Source organism: Podarcis filfolensis, assembly GCF_964270895.1.
Source record: "Podarcis filfolensis genome assembly, chromosome: 13".
Lineage (NCBI taxonomy): Eukaryota > Metazoa > Chordata > Lepidosauria > Squamata > Lacertidae > Podarcis > Podarcis filfolensis.
Window position 1 is genome coordinate 3,951,828 of NC_139615.1, and position 26,027 is coordinate 3,977,854.

The 26,027-nt window shown below is 47.8% G+C and overlaps 1 protein-coding gene across 1 annotated transcript; it reads left to right on the plus strand.

Moving 5' to 3' along the window:
* The first annotated feature begins 4,487 nt into the window (after positions 1–4,487).
* On the plus strand, positions 4,488–25,680 carry GRK1 (G protein-coupled receptor kinase 1). Its single transcript, XM_083581018.1, has 7 exons — positions 4,488–5,201; positions 17,699–17,826; positions 19,345–19,502; positions 19,716–19,799; positions 19,957–20,081; positions 23,062–23,263; positions 24,288–25,680. Exons 1-7 carry the CDS (start codon positions 4,512–4,514, stop codon positions 24,581–24,583), a joined length of 1,683 nt encoding a protein of 560 aa, XP_083437144.1. The 5' UTR covers positions 4,488–4,511; the 3' UTR covers positions 24,584–25,680.
* The last annotated feature ends 347 nt before the right edge of the window (positions 25,681–26,027 follow it).

A 26,027-nucleotide genomic window follows, 5' to 3' on the forward strand; every position in this document is an offset into this window, starting at 1 on the left:
CCCCTTTACCTTTTAAGTTATAGCTTATTTATATCGTAAATCTGGCACTGGCTGCACCCAGTGCCAACAGAAGGGAAACTGACTTTGGGATGATTAAGAAAGTGTTTGGCAGCAATTCAGCTGCTGCTCTCAGGAGAACCAGTAGAAATAAATAAATGGGATAGAAAATGCAAGGAGGAAACTCCTAACTAATGTTGCAGGGGAAATAATAATAATAATAATAATAATAATAATAATAATAATAATAATAATAATTTATTATTTACACCCCGCCCATCTGGCTGGGCTTCCCCAGCCACTCTGGGCGACTTCCAACCCAATATTAAAATACAGTAATACATCAAAGAATGGGACGCGAGTGGCGCTGTGGGTTAAACCACAGAGCCTAGGGCTTGCCGGTTAGAAGGTTGGCGGTTTGAATCCCCGCAATGGGGTGAGCTCCCATTGCTCGGTCCCTGCTCCTGCCAACCTAGCAGTTCGAAAGCACGTCAAAGTGCAAGTAGATAAATAGGTACCGCTCTGGCGGGATGGGAAACCGCATTTCCGTGCGCTGCTCTGGTTCGCCAGAAGCGGCTTAGTCATGCTGCCACATGACCCGGAAGCTGTACGCCGGCTCCCTCGGCCAATAAAGCGAGATGAGCGCCGCAACCCCAGAGTCGGCCACGACTGGACCTAATGGTCCGGGGTCCCTTTACCTTTACTCAAACATTAAAAGCTTCCCTAAACAGGGCTTCCTTCAGATGTCTTCTAAAAGTCAGGTAGTTATTTTTCTATTTGACATCTGACGGGAGGGCGTTCCACAGGGCGGGTGCCACCACTGAGAAGGCCCTCTGCCTGGTTCCCTGTAGCCTCACTTCTTGCAATGAGGGAACCGCCAGAAGGCCCTCGGAGCTGGATCTCAGTGTCTGGGCTGAACGATGGGGGTGGAGACGCTCCTTCAGGTCTACTGGACCGGGCTTTCAAGGTCAGCACCGACACTTTGAATTGTGCTCGGAAACGTCCTGAGGATCTTTGCTGAGGTGGACATTGTGGGCCTTGCTAGATGGTAAATTCATTCTCCTTTCTTGTGAAAAAACAGCGTCTTAGCAGGATTAAAGGCCGCTAGGGTCAAAGCATCCTGTGACTCTTAAGCTGTGCACGGGTCTCAGAAGGCTCCCACACGTCATAGAATTGCAAGGGACCCAGAGGGTCATCTAGTCCAACCCCCACGAAGCAGGAATCATAGTTGAAGAACTCCAGACAGATGGCCCTTGAACCTCTGCTTAAAAACTTCCAGGCGAGGAGAGTCCACAACAGGATGCCTTGTTATGTTATGTTGTGTTCTCCTTCCTTCCTTCCGAACTCCCAGTAGACAGTGTTGCATAGTGGTTAGAGCAGGGGGTCAGCAAACTTTTCCAGCAGAGGGCCGGTCCACTGTCCCTCAGACCTTGTGGGGGGCCGGACTATATTGAGGGGGGGATGAACGAATTCCTATGCCCCACAAATCGCATCTCCCCCCCCCATAATTTATATTAATTTTTTCCAAATATCTTAACAGCAAGACAGCTTAAGAATATTATTCTTCTTTCAATCTATATCTTATCCGAATTAACTTCCCTCCACCCCTCTTATAAACGTTACGAGTTTTATTTCAGTCCTGTGGGTGTCTTTATTTATGTGCAGTTTTCTCGTAAGTATACCATAAATTCGGACCGTTCTTTTTGGAGTTTCTCATCGTCCTGACGTCGGATTTTAGCCTTGCTGTTTCCGCATACTCCAATACATTCTGTTGCCATTCTTCAGTTGTCGGAATATCCTGTGATTTCCATCTCTGTGCGAGGAGCAGCCTTCCTGCTGTTGTGGCATACAGGAAAAATTTCCGATCTTCCTTTTTAATGTACGAGGCAGCTTTTGACAACTCCCCCAATATTCATTCCCCCAATATTAAATTCAGTTCTTTGCATTCCTGCTCCTGCAAAAAAAAAAGTTTTACTCCTGTAAATTTACTCCTGTAAATTCATCAGTATTTTATTATTGCTACTCTCCCTATTAGTTGGTCGATTCAATATATCAGTCCCTTTTTCTGGCCAGGGCGACTCAAAGCGACGTACAACATTTTAGGCAAAAAGCAAACCCATGCATTTGTTAAAACCAGAGTTTTAAAAAATCTGAATGGCGATTCTATTTTTTAAAATAGAATTTCTCCTAATTTGCAGTTTTCTGATCTTCTTCTTTTTTTTACTCTTTTCAGTGGTCTTTTTTTTTTTTGGAAAAGTTTTTATTGTTAAAATAATTCAGCATTAATACACACATATTGGGAATATACAAGCATACAAACATACATTTCATACAATCCTTAAAAATGTTCAAACACAGCCACACTCAATCCCACAGATAATTCCTTTTCTCATCACCACCCCTCACCCTTTGTGTTAGACTTCCGATCTACTCAATTGCAATTTCTTTCCACTTCTATTACTTTCTTTCACACACCTTTAACCTAATTTCATGCTTCTTTTTCTATTACACATCGTTATCCATCTTATTTAGTATTCCAGTATTTAAAACGAAACTTGTTTATTCTAATAGGAGTTCTGGTTTTTCGATATGGTTTTGCAAGTATCCTTTAAACACCTTCCAGTCCCTGTCTATCTTCTCTTTTGAGATCCTTCCGATTTCTCCCATTGTTTTGGATATATTGTAGTACTCCAATAGTTTGGCAAGCCACTCTATTTTTGTCGGTATAACACCACTTTTCCAATTTTTATATTTATACGCAACAGTAGCCGCAAGGCTATTGATTGCGAAAAACTGAAAAATTGGGGGGGGGAGCAGTTTTCCAATCTTCTTTTTAATGTACGAGGCAGCTTTTGACAAGTTGTGGGATGGGTGGAAGTTCAACTGGTGCAGCTCCCTCCCCAGGAACGCATGCATGCAGTGGGGATGCAGGTATCGCCTGGCCAGCATCCTTGAGAAGCCCGGAAGCGTAAGAAAATATGCCAATCTTCTAAATCCTGGAGCAGCTTGTTCTCCTCCCCTCCCTGGCTACCTCCTTTAACCCCCCCTCTCCTTAAGATATTCCTGGCAGCTTTATAGCCTCACCTGTTTTGCCCTCTCCCACCCACTAATCTTCTTTTGAGTCAAGGAGCTGTCCATTTTTTTCTGTGCTCTCCGGCTTTCATTCCCCCAATATTAAATTCAGTTCCTTGCATTCCTGCTCCTGCAAAAAAAAAAAAAAGTTTTTAAAAAAGTCCTCATGTAAATCCATCAGCATTTTATTACTGCTATTCTTATTATTAGTCGATTCAATATATCAGTCCCTTTTTCTGGCCACGGTGGCTCTAAGCGACGTGCAACATTTTAGGCAAAAAGCAAACCCGTGCATATGTTAAAACCAGAGTTTTTAAATGATCTCTTTCAGCTTCTGCCTTCTGGAAGAAGGGACAGGGTTACAAAGACTAGGACTAGCCGCCTGAGAAACAGTTTCTATCCAAATGCGATTTTGGTTTTAAACGCAGTGTAAGATAGTCTCTATGGGAGTATATTGTATTTAATTATGGGGTATCAGAGTTTTTAGGGGGCTAACCGGGTTGGGATAGCAGGCTTGTTGGTTTCTGAATGTCTGATGTAGATTTTCAGTTTCGTTGTTCTGTATGGGACAATGGCAATAAGGGTTAAAGGTAAAGGTAAAGGGGCCCCTGACCTTTAGGTCCAGTCATGACCAACTCTGGGGTTGCGGCGCTCATCTCGCTTTATTGGCCGAGGGAGCCGGCGTACAGCTTCCGGGTCATGTGGCTGGCATGACTAAGCCGCTTCTGGCGAACCAGAGCAGTGCACGAAAACGCCGTTTACCTTCCCACCGGAGCGGTACCTATTTATCTACTTGCACTTTGACGTGCTTTCGAACTGCTAGGTTGGCAGGAGCTGGGACTGAGCAACAGGAGCTCACTCCGTCGCGGGGATTCGAACCGCCGACCTTCTGATCGGCAAGTCCTAGGCTCTGTGGTTTAACCCACAGCGCCACCCGCGTCCCTTTTAAACACAGTACAGTGGTACCTCGGGTTCACGATAACGATAACAATAACGATATCTTTATTGTCATTGTCCCGTGCGGAAGTACGGGTTAAGAACTTAATTCGTTCCGGAGGTCCATTCTTAACGGAAACTGTTCTTAACCTGAAGCACCACTTTAGCTAATGGGGCCTCCTGCTGCCGCCGGAGCTCGATTTCTGTTCTTATCCTGAAGCAAAGTTCTTAACCTGAAGCACTATTTCTGGGTTACCGGAGTCTGTAACCTGAAATGTATGTAACCTGAAGCGTATATAACCCGAGGTACCACTGTATAAGGAGTCTCTATAGAAGTATGTTAAAATGGGGTTTCAGAGTTTTTAGGTGTTTTTGTATATCTTCTGCAGATTTTTCAATTCCACTGTTCTGCATGGGACAATGACAATAAAGATATCGTATCGTGAAAATTGGAGGGTCTGGAATTCACCCTCTCTGCTTGCCTTGCTAGGTGACGCGAAGCCGCCATGGATATCGGAGGCCTGGAGACGGTGGTGGCCAATTCGGCCTACGTGTCGGCTCGGGGAGACGGCGGCCCGTCCTCAGGGCGCGACAAGAAGATGCGAGCCAAGCTGAAGTTGCCGCACATCACACAATGCGAGCATCTCAAAGACACCTTGGACCTGGACTTCAAATTCATCTGCCTGAGGCAGCCCATCGGGAAGAGGATCTTCCAGCAGTTCCTGGAGGACACGCCGCAGTTCATGGCGGCGGCAGGATTGTGGGAGAGCATTGAGGAGTACAACACATCTGAGGAGGCCATGAGAGGCTCCACTGCCCAGGTGACCATCAACAAGTACTTCGACTCGGCCTCGAAGGAGTTCTGCTCCTTCCTGGAGGAGAAGGCCATCATGCGGGTCAAGGAGGACAGCAAGCACAGCCACGGAGACCTCTTCAAAGAGTCCGAGAAGCAGCTGCTCAAACACCTGGAGGAGAAGGCCTTCGCCCCCTACAAGGAGAGCCTCTTCTTCTACCGCTTCCTCCAGTTCAAGTGGCTGGAGGCCCAGAGCGTGACGGACGAGTGGTTCATGGACTTCCGAGTGCTGGGCAAAGGGGGGTTCGGGGAGGTGTGCGCCTGCCAGATGAAAGCCACCGGCAAAATGTATGCCAACAAGCGCCTCAACAAGAAGAGGCTAAAGAAGCGCAAGGGATATGAGGTGAGGAGGGCTCCGCGGTGGAAGATGTTCCTGGTGGCTTTAGAGTAAATAAGAGATCTTCTTGGTGGCCTTATAGAGTAAATAAGAGGTGTTCCTGGTGGCCTTAGAGTAAATTAGAGATGTTCCTGGTGGCCTTAGAGTAAATTAGAGATGTTTTTGGTGGCCTTATAGAGTAAATAAGAGATGTTCCTGGTGGCCTTAGAGTAAATTAGAGATGCTCCTGGTGGCCTTAGAGTAAATAAGAGATGTTCCTGGTGGCCTTAGAGTAAGTTAGATATGTTCTTGGTGGTATTATAGAGTAAATTAGAGATGTTCTTGGTGGTATTATAGAGTAAATTAGAGATATTCCTGTTGGCCTTAGAGTAAATTAGAGATGTTCCTGGTGGCCTTAGAGTAAACTAGAGATGTTCCTGGTGGCCTTAGAGTAAATAAGAGGTGTTCCTGGTGGCCTTAGAGTAAATTAGAGATGTTCCTGGTGGCCTTAGAGTAAATTAGAGATATTCCTGTTGGTCTTAGAGTAAATTAGAGATGTTCCTGGTGGCCTTTGAGTAAATAAGAGATGTTCCTGGTGGCCTTAGAGTAAATGTTGAGGTTGGCCACTGGAAAACAGGATGCTGTAAAAGCTGGGCCACTGGCCGCATCCAGGAGAGCACTTCTTAGGTTCTTCATGGTGTTCAGGTCATAGAACCATAGAACGACAGAGTTGGAAGGGACCCCCAGGGGCCATCTATCCCAACCCTCTGCAACGCAAGAATCTCAGCTAAAGCAGCTCTGACAGATGGCCCCCCAACCTCTGCTGAGGAACCTCCAACAGATGGGAGTCCACCACCTCCCAATGGCTCTTGCCATCTTCCTGATATTTAGTCGGAATCTCCTTTCTTGAAGCCACGGGTTCGAGTCCTTCCCTCCGGAGCAGGAGAAAACGAGCTTGTTCCCTCTTTCACGTGACACCCCTTGAGATATTTAGAGGTGGCTGTCATCTCTCTCCTCTTTCTATTCCCAAGCTAAACACCTTGGGGGTTTTTCAGAATGGCCATCTGTCATAGATGCTTTAGCTGAGATTCCTGCTTTGCAGGGGGTTGGACTAAATAATAATAATAATAATAATAATAATAATAATAATAATAAAAAAAAAAAAATAAATTTTATTTATACCCCGCCCTCCCCGGCCAGAGCCGAGCTCAGGGCGGCTAACACCAGTAAAATTACAGTAAAAACATAATGGGGGGGGGCGGCAATTTAAAATACAGGCTAAAATGCAATTTAAAATGCAGCCTCATTTTAAAAGTAGCCCATAGATCGAAACCATAAGGGGAGGGAAACATAAGGGTCAGACTGAGTCCAAACCAAAGGCCTGGTGGAACAGCTCTGTCTTGCAGGCCCTGCGGAAAGATGTCAAGTCCTGCAGGGGCCTGGTCTCTTGTGTCAGAGCGTTCCACCAAGTCGAGGCCAGTACTGAAAAGGCCCTGGCCCTACTTGAGACCAGTCTAACCGCCTTGAGGCTCAGAACCTCCAAGGTGTTGTCATTTATGGACCTCTCTGCGGGGCATACCAGGAGAGGCGGTCCCATAGGTATGTGGGTCCTAGGCCGCATGACTCTCGGGGGTCCCCCCAGCGCCGCAACCCCAGAGTCGCCCGCGACTGGACCTAACGGTCAGGGATACGTTTACCTTTAACTTTAACTAATGTGTAGTGGTTAGTAAAGGTAAAAGGACCCCTGACTACTAGGTCCAGTCGCGGACGACTCTGGGGTTGTGGCGCTCATCTCACTTTATTGGCCAAAGGAGCCGGCATACAGCTTCCGGGTCATGCGGCCAGCAGGACTGAGCCGCTTCTGGCGAACCAGAGCAGCGCACGGAAACACCATTTACCTTCCCGCCGGAGCAGTACCTATTTATCTACTTGCACTTTGATGTGCTTTCAAACTCCTAGGTTGGCAGGAGCAGGGACCGAGCAACGGGCACTCACCCCATTGCGGGGATTCGAACCGCCGACCTTCTGATCGGCAAGCCCTAGGTTCTGTGGTTTCCAAAGTTAGAACCATGCCAAAGGCTGCTTGCAACATATTTTTAAAATTACATAGTGTCAGGAGCGAGGCAGCAGTAAATCACAATGTGCTACTCTTTGATAGCCAAAACACAATTGGCGCAGGGCTGTGAGGCCTAGTGAGCACAGCAACTCACAGCAACTCATCAGCTTGCCCCATGAAGCAGTTGCTGAGAATGAAGGCGCCCACCTACCCACAGCCATCTCAGTCCCCTCCTTCCAGGGTTTACCCCAAGCAATCAGAGACTGTGCCTGCCTTCAGCCAACCTATCCCCCGCCCTTTTCATGCCTCTTCTGGTTCTGTGAGACCAGTGGGGCAAGAAGTAAGGGAAGGCTTCCTTGAGAGCTACGGAAAACCTTTCTCCTTTAGTTGTTGTTGTTTAGTCGTTTAGTTGTGTCCGACTCTTCGTGACCCCCTGGACCAGAGCACACCAGACCCTCCTGTCTTCCACTGCCTCCCGCAGTTTGGTCAAACTCATGCTGGTAGCTTCGAGAACACTGTCCCACCATCTCGTCCTCTGTCGTCCCCTTCTCCTTGCACCCTCCATCTTTCCCAACATCAGGGTCTTTTCCAGGGAGTCTTCTCTTCTCATGAGGTGGCCAAAGTCTTGGAGCCTCAGCTTCAGGATCTGTCCTTCCAGTGAGCACTCAGGGCTGATTTCCTTCAGAATGGATCGGTTTGATCTTCTTGCAGTCCATGGGACTCTCAAGAGTCTCCTCCAGCACCAGAATTCAAAAGCATCCATTCTTCGGCCATCAGCCTTCTTTATGGTCCAGCTCTTCTTCTTTAGTAAGCCGCCCTAACGCCTTATCTCAGAACTGTAGAATTCGAAGGGGTTCCCCAGGGTCATCTAGTCCAACCCTCTGCAATGCAGGAATCTTTCACCCAACGTGGGGCATGAAGTCATAGCCCTGAGATTAAGTGTCTCATGCTCTGCCGACTGAGCTCTTTCTCCCCGTCCTCCTTCAGTGTAAAAATCCCTGCCACAAACCTACTCCAGGGTCCTGCATTTTGCACTTGGTTGTGTGAATATAGTCATGAGGTCGCCTCAGGGCCACCTGCTTTCGAATTCAGGGAGCTGCAGGAGCGGGGAGGGTACCATCGCCTTGAAAGCATGCAGGTGACGTCAGAAAAGGATGGTACCGTATTTTTCGCTCCATAAGACACACTTTTTTCTTCCTAAAATGTAAGGGGAAATGTCTGTGCTCTTATGGAGCGGATGCGTGGTCCCTGGAGCCGAATAGCCCAGGGGCGAAAAGCAGATCATACTTTTTTTTTTTTTTTTTTTGAAAGAGGGAAGGGGGTGTTGAAACAAAGCCACTGATCGGCAAGTGATCGGGAGCAAGATGAGGGACGCTAGCAATAAAGGAGGCTGTCTGGGAGGGGGGAGGTAAAGACAGCAAACTTGCAAGGAGACGAGACAGGAAGACTAAAGCAACAAGGAGAGAAATTGGAAGAAAAGGAGGAGCAAAAACTGCTCCAGCTAAGGAAAAGACACTAAGGCAAACAAGAGGGAAGGGAGTGTTGAAAGGAAGCAGCTGATCGGTGGGATCGGAAGAGAGATAAGGGAAGCTAGTGGAGGCTGCCTGGGAGGGGGGAGGTAAAACCCCATGGATCTTCAGGATTTTTACATTGGGTCACCCCAAATTCACCATCAGATAACATAGCATGTCCATGGCTACAGCCTGCACCCAAAAAACCACGCACCCACTGTTGTGTAGGGCCGCAATGGCGCAAAAACGTGGTTACAAAGCATGGATCCACATGGATCCTCAGGATTTTTGCATTGTTGTTGTTGTTTAGTCGTGTCCGACTCTTCGTGACCCCCTGGACCAGAGCACGCCAGGCACTCCTGTCTTCCACTGCCTCCTGCAGTTTGGTCAAACTCCTGCTGGCACCTTCAAGAACACTGTCCCACCATCTCGTCCTCCGTCGTCCCCTTCTCCTTGTGCCCTCCATCTTTCCCAACATCAGGGTCTTTTCCAGGGAGTCTTCTCTTCTCATGAGGTGGCCAAAGTCTTGGAGCCTCAGCTTCACGATCTGTCCTTCCAGTGAGCACTCAGGGCTGATTTCCTTCAGAATGGAGATGTTTGATCTTCTTGCAGTCCATGGGACTCTCGAGTCTCCTCCAGCACCAGAATTCAAAAGCATCCATTCTTCGGCCATCAGCCTTCTTTATGGTCCAGCTCTCACTTCCATACATCACTACTGGGCAAACCATAGCTTTAACTATACGGACCTTTGTCGGCAAGGTCATGTCTCTGCTTTTTAAGATGCTGTCTAGGTTTGCCATCGCCTTTCTCCCAAGAAGCAGGCGTCTTTTAATTTCGTGACTGCTGTCACCGTCTGCAGTGATCAATAATAAATTAAAAACATGTTAAAAGCCACTTTGATATTCTCCTTCACCTTCCACTGCTCAACCACAGACCTCAATTCAAGAATGTTCTGGAAAGATGCAGGAATGAGAGAAGAGGTGAGGAATTAATGGACCAGAAACGTGTGTGATGTTGCGTGTGATATCGTTCCAATCAAATATCCTTTATTAGGCATAGCAAACCACACGTTATCAAACAGACACCGTATACAAATTGTGCAAAATACGAGCTCAGCTTAACAAGGTTTGTCCTGGTCAGATCTTTAACTCCAGAGGAAATCAATTTGCGTAAATAATACAATACAACACAACCCCATCACCGATCAATTAAGAACCGCTAAATCTCTTTATAATGGCCCAGTCTTTCTACGTGGACAGCACTCAAAAATTCAGCCACTATTAAAGTAATTTGATCGTTCCTGTCCGAAAACAGGTCCTGAACCATTGGTAGCATAGAATTAAGCCTATTGAGTTGTAAGGCCTCTAATAATTGTATTCTGGCATAAATGCCAAAATCACAAGAAAAGAAAATATGCTCGTGTTGATATCATTATTCCTCCCAAGAACTGGGGGCCAAGCGTGTTGTTCTTCCTCCGATTTTTTTTTTTTAATATAATTTTTTATTAGTTTTTTTAACATATCGTTTTCAACTGTAATTAAACATACTTTTACATATTATTCAAATTTTTGACTTCCATCAATCCTGTCTGAAAATTTTCCTGTCTAATCTCTTAGTATGCATTTCTTATCTTCCCTATTACATTTCAAACTCATAACCAATATCTCTATCTTTTCATACTTTGTAACACTTTGTATATCTCTCCTTACAAAACTTGTTGTAATCCTACTAGCGTAATTTGTTGATTACAGTTGCTCTTCAAATAGTTCATATACTTCTTCCGATCTTCTGTAAATCTCTGGTCCCGCAGGTTTTGAATCCTTCCTGTCATTTTGTCCAATTCTGCATAGTCCATTAATTTCGTCAGCCATTCTTCTTTTGTCGGAATTTCTTCCTGTTTCCATTTCTGGGCTAATAATACTCTTGCCGCAGTTGTTGCATATAAAAACAATTTAACATCTTGCCTATTAATGCCCTGACCTATAATACCAAGTAAAAATGCTTCTGGCTTTTTTAAGAATGTGTATTTCAACATCTTTTTCATCTCGTTATATATCATTTCCCAGAAGTTCTTTACTTTTTTACATTCCCACCACATATGATAAAATGTTCCTTCTGTTCTTCCTCTGATTTTATCCTAATAACAGCCCTTCGAGGTAGACCAGGCTGAGAGACAGTGTGTGAGAACAGGAGAGCCCTTTGACTGGATCAGGCCTGAGGCCAGTCCGTTCCAGCAGCCTGTCCTCACCGAGGCCCCCCAGACCCCCCAGTGAGAAGCCTGCGAGCGGGACCCGAGTTCAAGAGTCGCTCTCCCTTACTGTGAATCCCTGGAATAATAGTAGTAATAATAATAATAATAATAATAATAATAATAATAATAATAATAATTTTATTATTTATACCCCGCCCATCTGGCTGGGCCTCCCCAGCCACTCTGGGCAGCTTCAAAAAAAATATTAACATACTATAATACATCAAACATTAAAAGCTTACCTAAACAGGGCTGCCTTCAGATGTCTTCTAAAAGTCTGGCAGTTGCTTATTTCCTTGACATGTGATGGGAGGGCGTTCCACAGGGAGGGCGCCACCACCGAGAAGGCCCTCTGCCTGGTTCCCTGTAACTTGGCTTCTCGCAGTGAGGGAACCGCCAGAAGGCCCTCGGTGCTGGATCTCAGTGTCCGGGCAGAACAATGGGGGTGGAGACGCTCCTTCAGATATACTGGACCGAGGCCGTTTAGGGCTTTCAAGGTCAGCACCAACACTTTGAATTGTGTTCGGAAACGTACTGGGAGCCAGTGTAGGTCTTTCAAGACTGGTGTTATGTGGTCTCGGCGGCTGCTCCCAGTCACCAGTCTGGCTGCCGCATTCTGGATTAGTTGCAGTTTCCGCGTCATCTTCAAAGGTAGCCCCACGTAGAGCGCATTGCAGTAGTCCAAGCGGGAGATAACCAGAGCATGCACCACTCTGGCAAGACAGTCTGCAGGCAGATAGGGTCTCATCCTGCGTCCCAGATGGAGCTGGTAAACAGCTGCCCTGGACACAGAACTGACCTGCGCCTCCATGAACAGCTGTGAGTCCAGAATGACTCCCAGGCTGCACACCTGGTCCTTCAGGGGCACAGTTGCCCCATTCAGGACCAGGGAGTCCTCCACACCAGCCTGCCTCCTGTCCCCCAAGAACAGTACTTCTGTCTTGTCAGGATTCAACCTCAGTCTGTTAGCCGCCATCCATCCTCCAACCGCCATTCAGAGGCATAGACTGCCTCCAAGGCTACTGGGGTACTGGGTTTCAGGCAGGATGTTACCCCAGCCCTACCAGGCGAGGCTGGAAACCATAGAATCGTAGAACTTCAGTTCAAAGGGAACCCCAGCGATCATCTAGTCCAACCCCCTTCAATGCAGGAATCTCAACTAAAGCAGCATGGGCAGATGGACGTCCAAACTCCTTCTCCGAGAAAGGAGAAGGAATCGAACCGTTCCGCTGCAGTGCTACAGCCCCAAAAATGCACAGATTGTTTTTGTCGCATCGTGCAGCCAATTGTGAAAAAGTGCGAGAGCAGTTTTTGGCTGGGCGGTGCCATTACGGCACAGGCAGGGCCGGATTTAGGTTTGACGAGGCCCTAAGGTCCTGAAGGTAATGGGGCCCTTTATATGTCCAGCTGTCCTTCGTCAACAACAAATTGACACTTTTTTGTGTTAAATATATAATCATATATATACACGGGTGGCGCTGTGGGTTAAACCACAGAGCCTAGGACTTGCCGATCAGAAGATTGGCGGTTCGAATTCCCGCGACGGGGTGAGCTCCCGTTGCTCGGTCCCTGCTCCTGCCAACCTAGCAGTTCAAAAGCACGTCAAAGTGCAAGTAGATAAATGGGTACCACTTCGGTGGGAAGGTAAACGGCATTTCCGTGCGCTGCTCTGGTTTGCCAGAAGCGGCTCAGTCATGCTGGCCACATGACCCGGAAGCTGTACACCGGCTCCCTCGGCCAGTAAAGCGAGATGAGCGCTGCAACCCCAGAGTCGGCCAAGACTGGACCTAATGGTCAGGGGTCCCTTTACCTTTACCTATATAATCATATCAATCTTTATTACAGTCCAGAGACCCAACAAATTGTTACAAAGCAATACACAATTCATACAGCCCACCTGCAGGTTAAACAGGCATTTTGTTCAGAATATGGGGATCATTGGTTCTTGCAACCACCGATAAAAACTTCGCCACTGCTAATGTTCTAGCGTTTGTCCGGTCTTCCAATAGGAACCTGACATGGTGAACCTCTGATTTTCCCGGGAAAGGTACCAGCAAGGGTAATATCAGTTCAGCCCTGGCTGAGCCACGTGCGCGGCCGGCTCACGACAACCGTGTCTCCCTCTCTCAGGCGAACCGGCCTACTTCCCATCCCGGGATTATTTTCAGATGAAGCAAATTAGCCACCTTAATCCCCACCGGGGCCAATTATTCCCCCGTAAAGAAGCTTGCCGTTTAGCCGCTTGCTGGCCGAGATGGCGGATCTGGCGAAAGAGGTGTCAGAGAACATCAGCGTCAGCGGTTTCGCGGCGGGGAGGGTGATGCGTGAGATAGGAACCGTGGAATTGTTGAATCGGAAGGGGCCACGAGGGTCCGCTTTTGCCCAGTGCGAGACTTGAACCCGTGACCCTTGCTCCATCAAGCGATGCCCATAGACACCCATAGATCTGATGGCTGTTCACAACAACAAAAAAATGACAGCATTGCAGCAGGAGAAATGGGTGCTCTAACCTCATCTGTCTGCTGAGAAATCTCTACGTGGGACAAGAAGCTACAGTTAGAACTTGATATGGAACAACTGACTGGTTCAAAATTGGGAAAGGAGTACGACAAGGCTGTACATTGTCTCCCTGCTTATTTAACTTATATGCAGAATTCATCATGCGAAAGGCTGGGCTGGATGAATCCCAGATATTGCCGGAAGAAATATCAACAACCTCAGATATGCAGATGACCCAACCTTGATGGCAGAAAGTGAGGAGGAATTAAAGAACCTTTTAATGAGGGTGAAAGAGGAGAGCGCAAAATATGGTCTGAAGCTCAACATCAAAAAAACGAAGATCGTGGCCACTGGGCCCATCACCTCCTGGCAAATAGAAGGGGAAGAAATGGAGGCAGTGAGAGATTTTACTTTCTTGGGCTCCATGATCACTGCAGATGGTGACAGCAGTCACGGAATTAAAAGACGCCTGCTTCTTGGGAGAAAGGCAATGGCAAACCTAGACAGCATCTTAAAAAAGCAGAGACATCACCTTGCCGACAAAGGTCTGTATAGTCAAAGCCATGGTTTTCTCAGTAGTGATGTATGGAAGTGAGAGCTGGACCATAAAGAAGGCTGATCGCCGAAGAATGGATGCTTGTGAATTCTGGTGCTGGAGGAGACTCTTGAGAGTCCCATGGACTGCAAGAAGATCCAACCTCTCCATTCTGAAGGAAATCAGCCCTGAGTGCTCACTGGAAGGACAGATCCTGAAGCTGAGGCTCCAGTACTTTGGTCACCTCATGAGAAGAGAAGACTCCCTGGAAAAGACCCTGATGTTGGGAAAGATGGAGGGCACAAGGAGAAGGGGACGACAGAAGACGAGATGGTTGGACAGTGTTCTCGAAGCTAAAAACATGAGTCTGACCAAACTGCGGGAGGCAATGGAAGACAGGAGTGCCTGGCATGCTCTGGTCCAGGGGGTCACAAAGAGTCGGACACGACTAAACAACTAAACAACAACAAACTGGAAAGCGGAACCAGCCACCCCAGAACAGATCCTGGGTTGTGAATGATTGACAGGTGACCATCTGCAAAGTGGCACCGGATCGTCTTCCTAACCCGCAGTTCACCCAAGAGCACAGCCCCAGCAGAAAACTTTCCAGGGTTATTTTCCTGCAAAAAGCGCTTCCTTTTCACAAATTAATTAACAAATTATGCAAATTGCAAACGCAGATTGGTGCCCGCGTCATACGTTTAAAGCACTCTTTGAATGTTTAAGCAGCTTTCAGTGCCCTATGCACTGAGTCCCCCCCCCAAATCGTAGGAATTGTAGTTCCCGCCCCCCCCCACAACACAGCTACTCTAGTTGTAGCTGTCAAAGTGCATTGGAACTAGTTGAACAGCATCAAAGTGCATTGAAGAGGATTGCTGGGGTGCTGCCTTTAACTGTCAGCAGGTGGCGGTGTTTCATTACCTTCCCCTGCTCTGAAGAACATTCTGCTTGAAGGAATGGCAAGTTTGGTGGCAACCTTAGGGCTGGCAGGAGGAGTGAGGGAAGAACCATTGCCTTTGCCTAAATATGTCATATGAATAATGTGATTCTGGTTTGATTTGCAGTCAGCGAAGAGGCTGGGGAAAAGAATTGGTTCTGTCTCCAACCTGGTGCCCTCCAGGTGATCTGACTGCAGCTCTTATCAGCTCTGGCCAGCTTCCCTGGCTATGTGCAGTCCATAATTCTGTGGACACAGTTCCAAATTCGGCATTCTCAACTTGCTTGCTTAAACAAAAGCAGGTTTCTAGACCTTAAGGTGCTTCAGCCAGCCCCCACCTCCCTCTCCTTAATTCCAGGTGTGTCAGCTCCCTCTTCCTTCGTCTCAGGGTTGCCCTTGCAGCAAAGATGGGGGCAAAACTAGAATGAGTTGGCTCTGCTTTGGCGCCACCTACTGTTGGCCTCCCTTGTCTTCTGCCAATAGACCCCTATTCCAATGGGCGCCATGTTGAATTCCCAGCATTTGGCGGTGGGTATTTCAGGCGACTCTAGTCTCGCCGCCCTGTGAGTGGCAGAAGCAGCTTAAAATTAGGGAAGCTTTCTTGAACTACGTAATTCAGATGGGCCGCAGTACCCCACCTCTTCCAGCTGTGGAAGAATATTTAATCGTTGTTGTTTAGTAGTTTAGTCGTGTCCGACTCTTCGTGACCCCCTGGACCAGAGCACGCCAGGCACTCCTGTCTTCCACTGCCTCCCGCAGTTTGGTCAAACTCAAGCTGGTAGCTTCGAGAACCCTGTCCCACCATCTCGTCCTCTGTCAACCCCTTCTCCTTGTGCCCTCCATCTTTCCCAACATCAGGGTCTTTTCCAGGGAGTCTTCTCTTCTCAGGAGGTGGCCAAAGTCTTGGAGCCTCAGCTTCAGGATCTGTCCTTCCAGTGAGCACTCAGGGCTGATTTTCTTCCGAATGGAGAGGTTGGATCTTCTTGCAGTCCATGGGACTCTCAAGAGTCTCCTCCAGCACCAGAATTCAAAAGCATCCATTCTTCGGCAATCAGCCTTCTTTATGGTCCAGCTCTCACTTCCATACATCACTACTGGGAAAACCACAGCTTTAACTATACAGACCTTTGTTGGCAAGGTGATGTCTCTATTTTTTAAGATGTTGTCTAGGTTTGTCATTGCTTTTCTCCCCAGAAGCAGGCGTCTTTTAATTTCGTGACTGCTGTCACCCTCTGCTGTGATCATGGAGCCCAAGAAAGTAAAATCTCTCACTGCCTCCATTTCTTCCCCTTCTATTTGCCGGGAGGTGATGGGACCAGTGGCCATGATACAACAACAACAACAACAATTTTATTATGTATACCCCTGCCCATTTGGCTGGGTTTCCCCAGTGGTGACTGTCAAAGTCCATTGGAACTAGTCCATTGGAACTAATTGAACACCCCCCTTTGCCTCCTGATTCTGTGGGTCGCATGGGGCTGAGGCCCAGACTATTTGAAGGACAACAAACCCGCCTGGGCTCTGGGGTCCCTAGGAGAAGGCCTTCTCTCAGTCCGGCCACCCTCACAGGGCCCGCTTGGTGGGGACGTGCGACGGGGCCTTCTCAGTGGTGGCTCCTCCCAGACAACTTTGGAACTCCCTTCCGAGAGAAGCCAGACCATCTTCCTCCTTGCTGTCCTTCTGCTGGCAAGAGAAGATGCTTTTATTCCCACAGGCCGTTGGGGAACTGACTCTTCTTTTTTTAAGAAAACGGCTTTTAAAAGCGCTGTGCTATTATCTGCATTTTAACAGATTTTTTAAATAAAAAAAATATCATTTTGATTCTGCGAAAGTGATTTTTAGCCGTTCCCTTGGTATGTTTTTAGCTTTCGGCATTACATTTGCATTGTTTTTTGAGTTTGCGTAAGCTGCCTTGGGCCCTGGTGTGGAGAAAGGGTGGGATATAAATAAATAAATCTATTTATTTTATTTTATAGATTTCTTTATTTATATCGCATCCTTTGTGGGAGGGTGGCGGGAGGAAGGGGAAATGGGGGGGGGAAAATAAGGATGATATGTTTTTGGATAATATGTTTTGTTTTAATTTTGAATAATAAAAAAGGAAATTAATAATAATAATAATAATAATACAAAGACTTGAAGTCTGAGCCAAAACATGTGCCAACACCCTCAGTGACCTGCGCCCCCTGTTTCTCGCTCATTTTCTTGTTTTCCCAAATGCTTTTTATTGAGATTTAAGAGCACCAACACCGACCAACAAAAACATCAAGTCTTGTTACAGATATCCTACTTTATGCTCCATAGAGCCGTTGACTTCCGTCCTTCCCTTCCGCCGGTTTTCTTATTCCAATCTATAATTCACAGTTTCATTGGTTGAAAATTACACCGTGACATAAGATTTAATTCAATCCTGCCAACGTTTTCATATTTCTACAGTTCTCACTTATATAAACCATGAATTTACTCCATTCTTTTTGGTACGTCGTCTCCTCCTGATTGCGAATTCTGTGTGTCAATTTTGCCATTTCAGCGTATTCAACCAGCTTTATCTGCCTCTGCCATTCCCTTACAGTCGGGATCTCCTGTGACTTCCACTTTGGGGCTATCAAAACTCTAGCTGCTGTTGTTGCATACAAATATAATCTTTGGTCTGTCTTCTTAATATCTTCTCCCACCAAGCCTAGCTTTTTGGAAAAGTATATTTAAACGTCTTTTTCTCGCCCGTTTTCTTCCAGGGTGCAATAGTGGAGAAGAGGATTCTCGCCAAAGTCCACAGCCGATTCATCGTCACCCTGGCGTACGCCTTCCAAACCAAGAATGACCTCTGCCTCGTTATGACGTTGATGAACGGAGGAGACCTCAGGTGGGAGACCCTTTTGCGGGGCAAAAATGTCGGGGTCGTGCTCTCCAAACCGGGCCGGGATGTTCTGCCTGTAGTGCGGCCAACGCAGAGATGCAACACAGACCTCTTCTGTCCCGGGGCAAATCCTGACTGCCGGGTCATTCTTACAGATTCTGCCACCGGAGATCTTAGATCAGCGGTCAGCAAACTTTTTCAGCAGGGGGCCGGTCCGCTGTGCCTCAGACCTTGTGGGGGGCCGGACTATATTTTTTGGGGGGAGGGGGATGAATGAATTCCTATGCCCCACAAATAACCCAGAGATGCACCTTAAATAAAAGGACACATTCTACTCATGTAAAAACACCAGGCAGGCCCCACAAATAACCCAGAGATGCATTTTAAATAAAAGGACACATTCTAGTCGTGTAAAAACACACTGATTCCCGGACTGTCCGCAGGCCGGATTGAGAAGGCGATTGGGCCAGATCCAGCCCCCGGGTCTTAGTTTGCCTACCCATGTCTTAGATGTTAGTGGGGTAGGATTGCGGGGTGGGGTGTCACATCAATAATAATAATAATAATAATAATAATAATAATAATAATAATAATAATAATTTTTATTTTTTTATACATACCCATCTGGCTGGGTTTCCCCGGCCACTCTGGGCGGCTCCCAACAAAATATTAAAAATACAATAAAACATCAGACATTGAAAACGTCCCTAAATAGAGCTGCCTTCACATGCCTTCTAAAAGTCAGAGAGTCGCTTATTTCCTTGACATCTGACGGGAGGGTGTTCCACAGAGCAGGCGCCACCACCAAGAAGGCCCTCTGCCTGGTTCCCTGCAACCTCACTTCTAGCAGTGAGGGAACCACCAGAAGGACCTCAGTGCTGGACCTCAGTGTCCGGGCAGAACGATGGGGATGGAGACGCTCCTTCAGATATACTGGGCCTTTGAGGCCGTTTAGGGCTTTAAAGGTCAACACCAACACTTTGAATTGTGCTCAGAAACGTCCTGGGAGCCAATGTAGGTCTTTCAGGACCGGTGTTATGTGGTCCCGGCGGCCGCACCCAATCTGACAACCAGTGCACCTCTTTCGTTTCAGATAGTACATGGGAAGACGAACCTTAAAAGCCCGGGACACAAATTTTCGCGGCTCGAGTGCCTCATTTAACAGAAGCAATGTATTTAGTGTTAACTCTGGAAGTCTGTACAGTGGTACCTTGGGTTAATAAACTTAATTTGTTCTGGAGGTCCATTCTTAACCTGAAACTGTTCTTAACCTGAGGCACCACTTTAGCTAATGGGGCCTCCCGCTGCCACCACGCGATTTCTGTTCTCATCCTGAGGTAAAATTCTTAACCCGAGGTCCTATTTCGGGTTAGCAGAGTCTGTAACCTGAAGCGTCTGTAACCCGAGGTACCACTGTATTCAGTTCTGACCAAAATATCCCGGCGGATATTTTGCTCTGTGGGCATCCCGCGTTTAGGAAACGTGTGACGGGATTCGATTTGGGGCTTTTGCCTCCCTTCCCAGGTACCACGTCTATAACGTCGACGAGAAAAACCCCGGCTTTTCGGAATCCAGGGCGATCTTCTACACGGCTCAGATCATCTGCGGCCTCGAACACCTCCATCAAAACCGCATCATCTACCGTGACCTCAAGCCAGAGAACGTCCTTTTGGACGATGCAGGTAAGGGAAGCAACACGCTGAAAGATCCAGGAATTTTCCATGTGTGGTTAAACTGCGGAACTCCCTGCCACATGAATGGCCTCCAACCCGGAAGGCTTTCAACCTTCCCAAATAAGTGTAACTTTTCATTTCCGATTCCAGATGTCGCACCCAGTCTGTCAATCGGTTCCTTATGATGGCTTCTTCTTTCTCTCGCCCCCCCCCCCCATTCAGGGCACGTGCGGCTGTCAGATTTGGGCCTGGCGGTGGAACTGGCAGAAGGAAAAGATAAGACCAAGGGCTACGCGGGCACCCCAGGTGGGTACACCATTATTCAGGGTCCTTCTCTTCAGCTGCAGTTCCTGCGATTTAGCTGCGACTCCTGCATCGCAGCGGGTTGGGCTAGATGACCGCTGGGGGTCCCAGCTCTGCAGTTCTGTGATTCTGCGGTTCTTCCTCTCCCCTTTTCCTACAGGGTTTATGGCCCCGGAACTCCTTAAGGGAGAGGAATACGACTCGAGCGTGGATTACTTTACGCTGGGAGTAACCCTCTATGAGATGGTCGCCGCGAAAGGACCTTTCCGCAGCCGCGGGGAAAAGGTACGGCATTTATTTTATTTTATGTCATCAGATTTATACACTCATTTTCTTCCTAATGTCTCAACAGATGAAACTGATTCGTAAAAATGTTGCATGGAAAAAATACGAGAGACATTACACATACTTCTGTAAAACAAGAAAACCTTTAATAAAAAATAAATCAAAATTAAAATCAAATTTATACACTGTGGAAAACAGAAAATCAAAGCAATTAGGGTTGCCATATTTCAAGAAGTAAAAAATCCAGACACAAAAGTTGTTGAGCTTCTCTTGGGAAATCGCCCAAATGTTGTTGAGCTCAAAAGTTAGAATTCATGCAAAAAAGGCAGAGAATGATACTCAAAACACGCTTCCTGGTTCTGTTGGCAAAAACCCGGACATTTTGCCGATTTCCCAAAAATTCCCCCAGATGCTAATTTCGACATTTGGATCCCAGATAAGTCCTGGAAATACTGGACGTATAGCAACCCATTTACACAGAGGATACAACAATAGCAAGACTGGCAGACGATAATTTAAGTCTTTTGAAAAGTTGAACTAACGCTAAAAACAGATCTTATTTTATTGATCGCTTGTACCTTGTTCTCCTCCGAGGAGGTGGGGAGAAAAAGTTTGGGTGCTTAGATTATTGATATTAGTCAATAGCATCTTTGTGTCCCCCCCAAAAAAGGTTTATTTTTCTTAATGTTATAATGTATATAAAACAGAGCTAGCAATCGTAACAACAGATGGAAAACAAAACTATAAAACAAGCACGAAGAACGAGTTCAGTCGCACGTGGGTTGAAATAGCAAAGTCCAAGTACAGATTATCAGATTATTATTCTAGTTCCAGATTCCCCAGGCTTGTATTGAAAATGATCCTCTTGTATATGTGATAAGGGAATGCCAAAAAATCTTTAAATTGTCTGCAGCCGTTGCTGAAATCTCAAAACTTGCAAAGTTTCCCCCCATTATTGCTCTATTCCAGAGTGAGGGGCACCGAACGCCTGCTGTAATATTTTGGTCTGTTTTCTGTTGAGTCGCAATTACTATTTGAGCTGCTGAGATCATATAGCAATTCTTTAGACAACATACCTACATCAGTGTCATCAAAAATATTCGGCAGCATCGATTTTGGATAACAAACAATAGCTCCTTTTGGTAACGTTTAGCATCAAGGCTAAATTCCAGAAATCTTTCACCAACTTACATTCCCACCATAAACGATAAGCGGTGCCACGTTTATTGCAAAGCTCGGTTGGTAGAGATCAAGACTCTTAGTCTCACGGTCCTGGGTTCGAGTCTCACATGGGGCAAAAGATTCTTGGGGGTTGGACCAGATTAATCGCAGGGTCTTTTCCAACTTTCCAATTCTATGATTCTATGAATTACTAGGTAATAAAGAAGAAAAGATTTTGGACGTGTACAAAGAGTGTGATAATCATTGGGACCTTAACAGTGCTTTTTTTCTATATATATATAAATGTTTAGGGGTACTCCCATTTTCCTACTCATATTGAATTAGGGACGCAGGCGGCGCTGTGGTCTAAACCACCGAGCCTCTTGGGCTTGCCAATCGGAAGGTCAGCGGTTCGAATCCCCGCGACAGGGTGAGCTCCCGTTGCTCAGTCCCAGCTCCTGCCAACCTACCAGTTCGAAAGCACGTCAAAGTGCTAGTAGATAAATAGGTACCGCTCCGGCAGGAAGGAAAACGGCGTTTCCGCGCGCTGTGGTTTCCGTCACAGTGTCCCATTGCACCAGAAGCGGTTTAGTCAAATAAACTGGTAAGCTGTCTGCGGACAACCGGCGGCTCCCTCAGCCTGAAAGCGAGATGAGCGCCGCAACCCCATAGTCGCCTTTGACTGGACTTAACCGTCCAGGAGTCCTTTACCGTTACCATATTGAAATACTGCCCCTCAATATTAAGAAAGTTGACCAAAGATTATTCATGTATGCTACGACTGCTGCCAGAATTTTGATAGCCCCAAAATGGAAACACAGGAATTGCTAACAGTGAAGGAATGGCAGATAAAGATGGTCGAATATGCGGAATTAGCAGAACTGACTCACAGGACCGCAATCAGGAGGAAACAAAGTTCCAAAAAGAGTGGAGTAAATTTATGGACTACATAAGTGAGAACTGTAGAAATTTGAAGACGTTAGCAGGGCTGAAATAAATCTTATGTCATGGTCTAGATATCACTAAGGAACTGTGGATCAGAGATCGGAATAAGAAAACCTGCGGAAGGGAGCGAAGTCAATGCTCTGTAGAGCGAAAAGAAAGATAGATGTAAAAGGATATGAAATATTAGTGTATTTTGTTTGTGCATATAAAATGAAAAAAGGAGGGACGCGGGTGGTGCTGTGAGTTAAACCACAGAGCCTAGGACTTGCCGATCAGAAGGTCAGCGGTTCGAATCCCTGCAATGGGGTGAGCTCCCGTTGCTCAGTCCCTGCTCCTGCCAACCTAGCAGTTCAAAAGCACGTCAAAGTGCAAGCAGTTAAATAGGTACCACTCCGGCGGGAAGGTAAACGGCGTTTCCGTGCGCTGCTCTGGTTCGCCAGAAGCAGCTTAGTCCTGCTGGCCACATGACCCGGAAGCTGTACGCCGGCTCCCTCGGCCAGTAAAGCGAGATGAGTGCCGCAACCCCAGAGTCGGCCACGACTGGACCTAATGGTCAGGGGTCCCTTTACCTTTACTATAAAATGAAAACTTAATAAAAAGCATATTTTTTTTTAAAAAAAGAAATACTGCCCCTCTATGAGGCCAAACTTAGATTCAAAAAATGTTTAGGGGTACGTGTACGCCCAGGAAAAAAAGCACTGGACCTTAATATTCCCAACGGGTACGAATATTATGGTACTTATTATTAACAAAAAACAAGACCGCGTGTTTGTTTTATATCCTGCATAAAGATTTTCCGCCTTTCTGCATGCGATGGGGCGGCAGAAAAAGCTTTTTAGAAGAAGGCCCAGCACTTTTCTCCTTCCTGCCACAGGTAGAGAACAAGGAAGTGACGCGTCGCATCCTGAACGATCCTGTCACGTACCCAGACAAGTTCAGCGCCGAGTGCAAGGCCTGCTGCGAGGGGCTGATGATGAAAGACCCGGCCACTCGCCTGGGGTTCAAGGACAACGAATGCGCGGAGTTGAAGAAGCACCCCGTTTTCCAGAAGATAAACTGGGGCCGCCTAGAGGCAGGTAAGGACCTCCAGGGGTTAAGTGGGATCACCCAACTTCTGAGCCATTATGCTAGCCATAGCTGTCAAGCGTCCCTTATTTGGCGGGAAAGCCCCTTATCCCAGCGCCGTGTCCCGCTGCTGTCCCTTATTGATGATGTCTGTCAGGGAACTGTCATCGGAAGAACAGGAGGTGAAAGGGCTCACAGAGGTTGGGAGAGACTTATCAGCTGAGGAGGGAACCAGCAGGGGGAGAGAAGGAGCTCCAAGGGAAAGTGAGTCGGAGGGATGGCTCAGAGACACTTCCAGCGAAAACAGTGGGGAGGTTTCAGGACCTCCTATAGGGACACCCACTCCTCGCCGGAAACTGTCGCGCCGAGAGTCCAGAAGGCGCGTTTCCGTTAAGGAGCTTTTATGCTGGAGGAAATTCCGTAAACGCCCACTGTCGGATTCTGCCAGCGACTGACGGAGCCATGCTTAAGGAGCTCCGTTACAGACAGAGGTTTGTGGACTTAGCCAAACTCTGAGGGACTAAGAATTTCGCGCACAGGCAGCTCATCATCCCATCACAATGTCCCTTAAATTTCCCGGGTTTCAAAGGAAGCAGCTCCTCTCCCTCCCTCCCTGCCGGCCAGGGAGGAGGGAGGCTCCAACTGGGTTGCTTGGCTGCGTTGCTCACCCAATAAGGAGTCTGAGAACGACTGGGGGATGGAGCTTGCATGCCTTGTGCCGATCAAATCGGTCGCGTTGCCTGGGGACTCGCCTTTGCTCAGCGCTTCCCAGCGGAGAGGTGACGGTGGTTTTCCTTGCTGCATCCCCTTTGCCGGGTTGCTGCGCTGTGGGAACCACCACTTGAGGCTTAATTTGGCTGCTGGTTGACTAAAATCCCTTATTTTGGCTGCTGATCCCTTATTTTCGAGGCTGCTGGTCCCTTATTTTCAAATCTGTAAGTTGACAGCTATGGCTTGGTTGGTACACTTATGAACATTACCATATATCTAAGCCCTCCAAATTCCTATCGCACTCCCTTCCCCCTTCCGCTACAGGGCTGGTGGAGCCCCCCTTTGTGCCGGACCCCAAGGTGGTCTACGCCAAAGACATTGGCGAAGTGGGCGCTTTCTCCACGGTGAAGGGCGTCGTGCTTGACGAGACGGACAAAGCCTTCTACGACGACTTCTCCACGGGCAACATCCCCATCCCCTGGCAAGAGGAGATGGTCGAGACGGGCGTCTTCGGAGAGCTCAACGTCTCCTGGGCCAAGGGCACCACCCCCAGGGATCTGGACCGCAACGCACCTCCAACCAGCACCTCCAGCAAGTCGGGCACCTGCCTGCTGCTCTGAAGAGAGGCGGGGAGGTGTGTCTCCGGACACCAGGACTCCGGCCGCTGCGGCGGCCATTGCCGGACTCGCAACAGGGACCAGCTTCCGGCTGGCGGACGATGCCCACTAGGCTGCGCTGCCCTTCCAGAGCTGGGTGGTGGGGGAAAGAAGCCGGGCACTGTAAGCCCCCGGGGCCCTTGCTTTCTCTACCAGAAACAGGACTCTGCTTCACTACGTGGCGGGGGCAGAGGGGAACTCGAACTGGGTTCTGGCCGGCCTGCTCTGACCACTAGGCTCTGCAACCCTCCTAGTGCACCCGGGAGGCCCTCCCTAATTTTAATTAAATTTTCAGTCTGCAAGGAGGTTCACACACACACACGTTCACACACACACCAGGGACTCCTGGGTTTGGATAGGAAGCGGCAGCTATTGGACAAGGGAGGGGGGCTTGCGTTCTTAAGAAATTGGGGTGGGGGCACATCAAATACATTCAAGGCATCTGGTGTGGGGGGGGCAGTTCCTCCTCCCTGTTTCACGCTGGCGCACTTTACTTGGGGGGGTGGGTGTGAATAATTATGGTGCTGAACGAACAAAATAGTTGATCCCATCACCGGCATATATTCTCGGTCGTTTAACAACTTCTCTCACCTATCTCCCCCTCGAGAGTTAGAGATTATGGAGAAGGGGTGGTATCTGGGAGGGGTCTGGGACCCCCAAAATGGGGGCAGTTTGGGGGTTTCAGTCCGGCAGGGGTGCAAAGTAGCTCTTTGTTGCGAAGCCGCAGTTCACATGCGACGACAATAAACAGGGTTTGCTGTGTAGCTGAAGAACGCTGCGAGCTTCTTTGCGTGGGCACTGCGACGGGTGAAGGATCATCGAGTCGGAAGGGGCCCTCCAGCGGCCATCTAGCCCAACCCAATGCAGGAATTTCAGCTAAAGCATCCCTGACAGAGGGCCGTCCAACCTCTGCTTAAAAACCTCCAAGGAAGGAGAACCCGCCACTTAACGAGGGAGCCAAACAGAAAGTTCTTCCCGATGGCTAGCCAGAATCTCCTTATAATATGGATCCACTGGATCGGGTCCTGCCAGTGGAGGTCAGAGGACCACTTCCCGCCCCCCAAGTGTGCTTAATTCTTCTTTTTTTCCCCTTTAGCACCAGCAGAGTCTTCTCTCCCCAATGCAATGCAGTAGCAGCTTCCGAGGGTATTTTTCCCTCTCTCCGAACCACAGCAGGAAAGGGTTAAATCTGCCCCCCCCCAAAAAAAAACCTCTCCTAGTAATAGCGGGTGCCATTCACATTCTAGAAAATCTAAGCATCAAGTCACGGAATCATCAAAGAGTTGGTTCATTGACTCCAAGGGAAAGAAGCCTCCCAGGCTGGCCTATAAACGGGGGAATTGCAGAGAGACCCCATTTTCTAAATCTTCGGGAACCTGCCGGCAGTCAGTGTTGACAGTACTGAGCG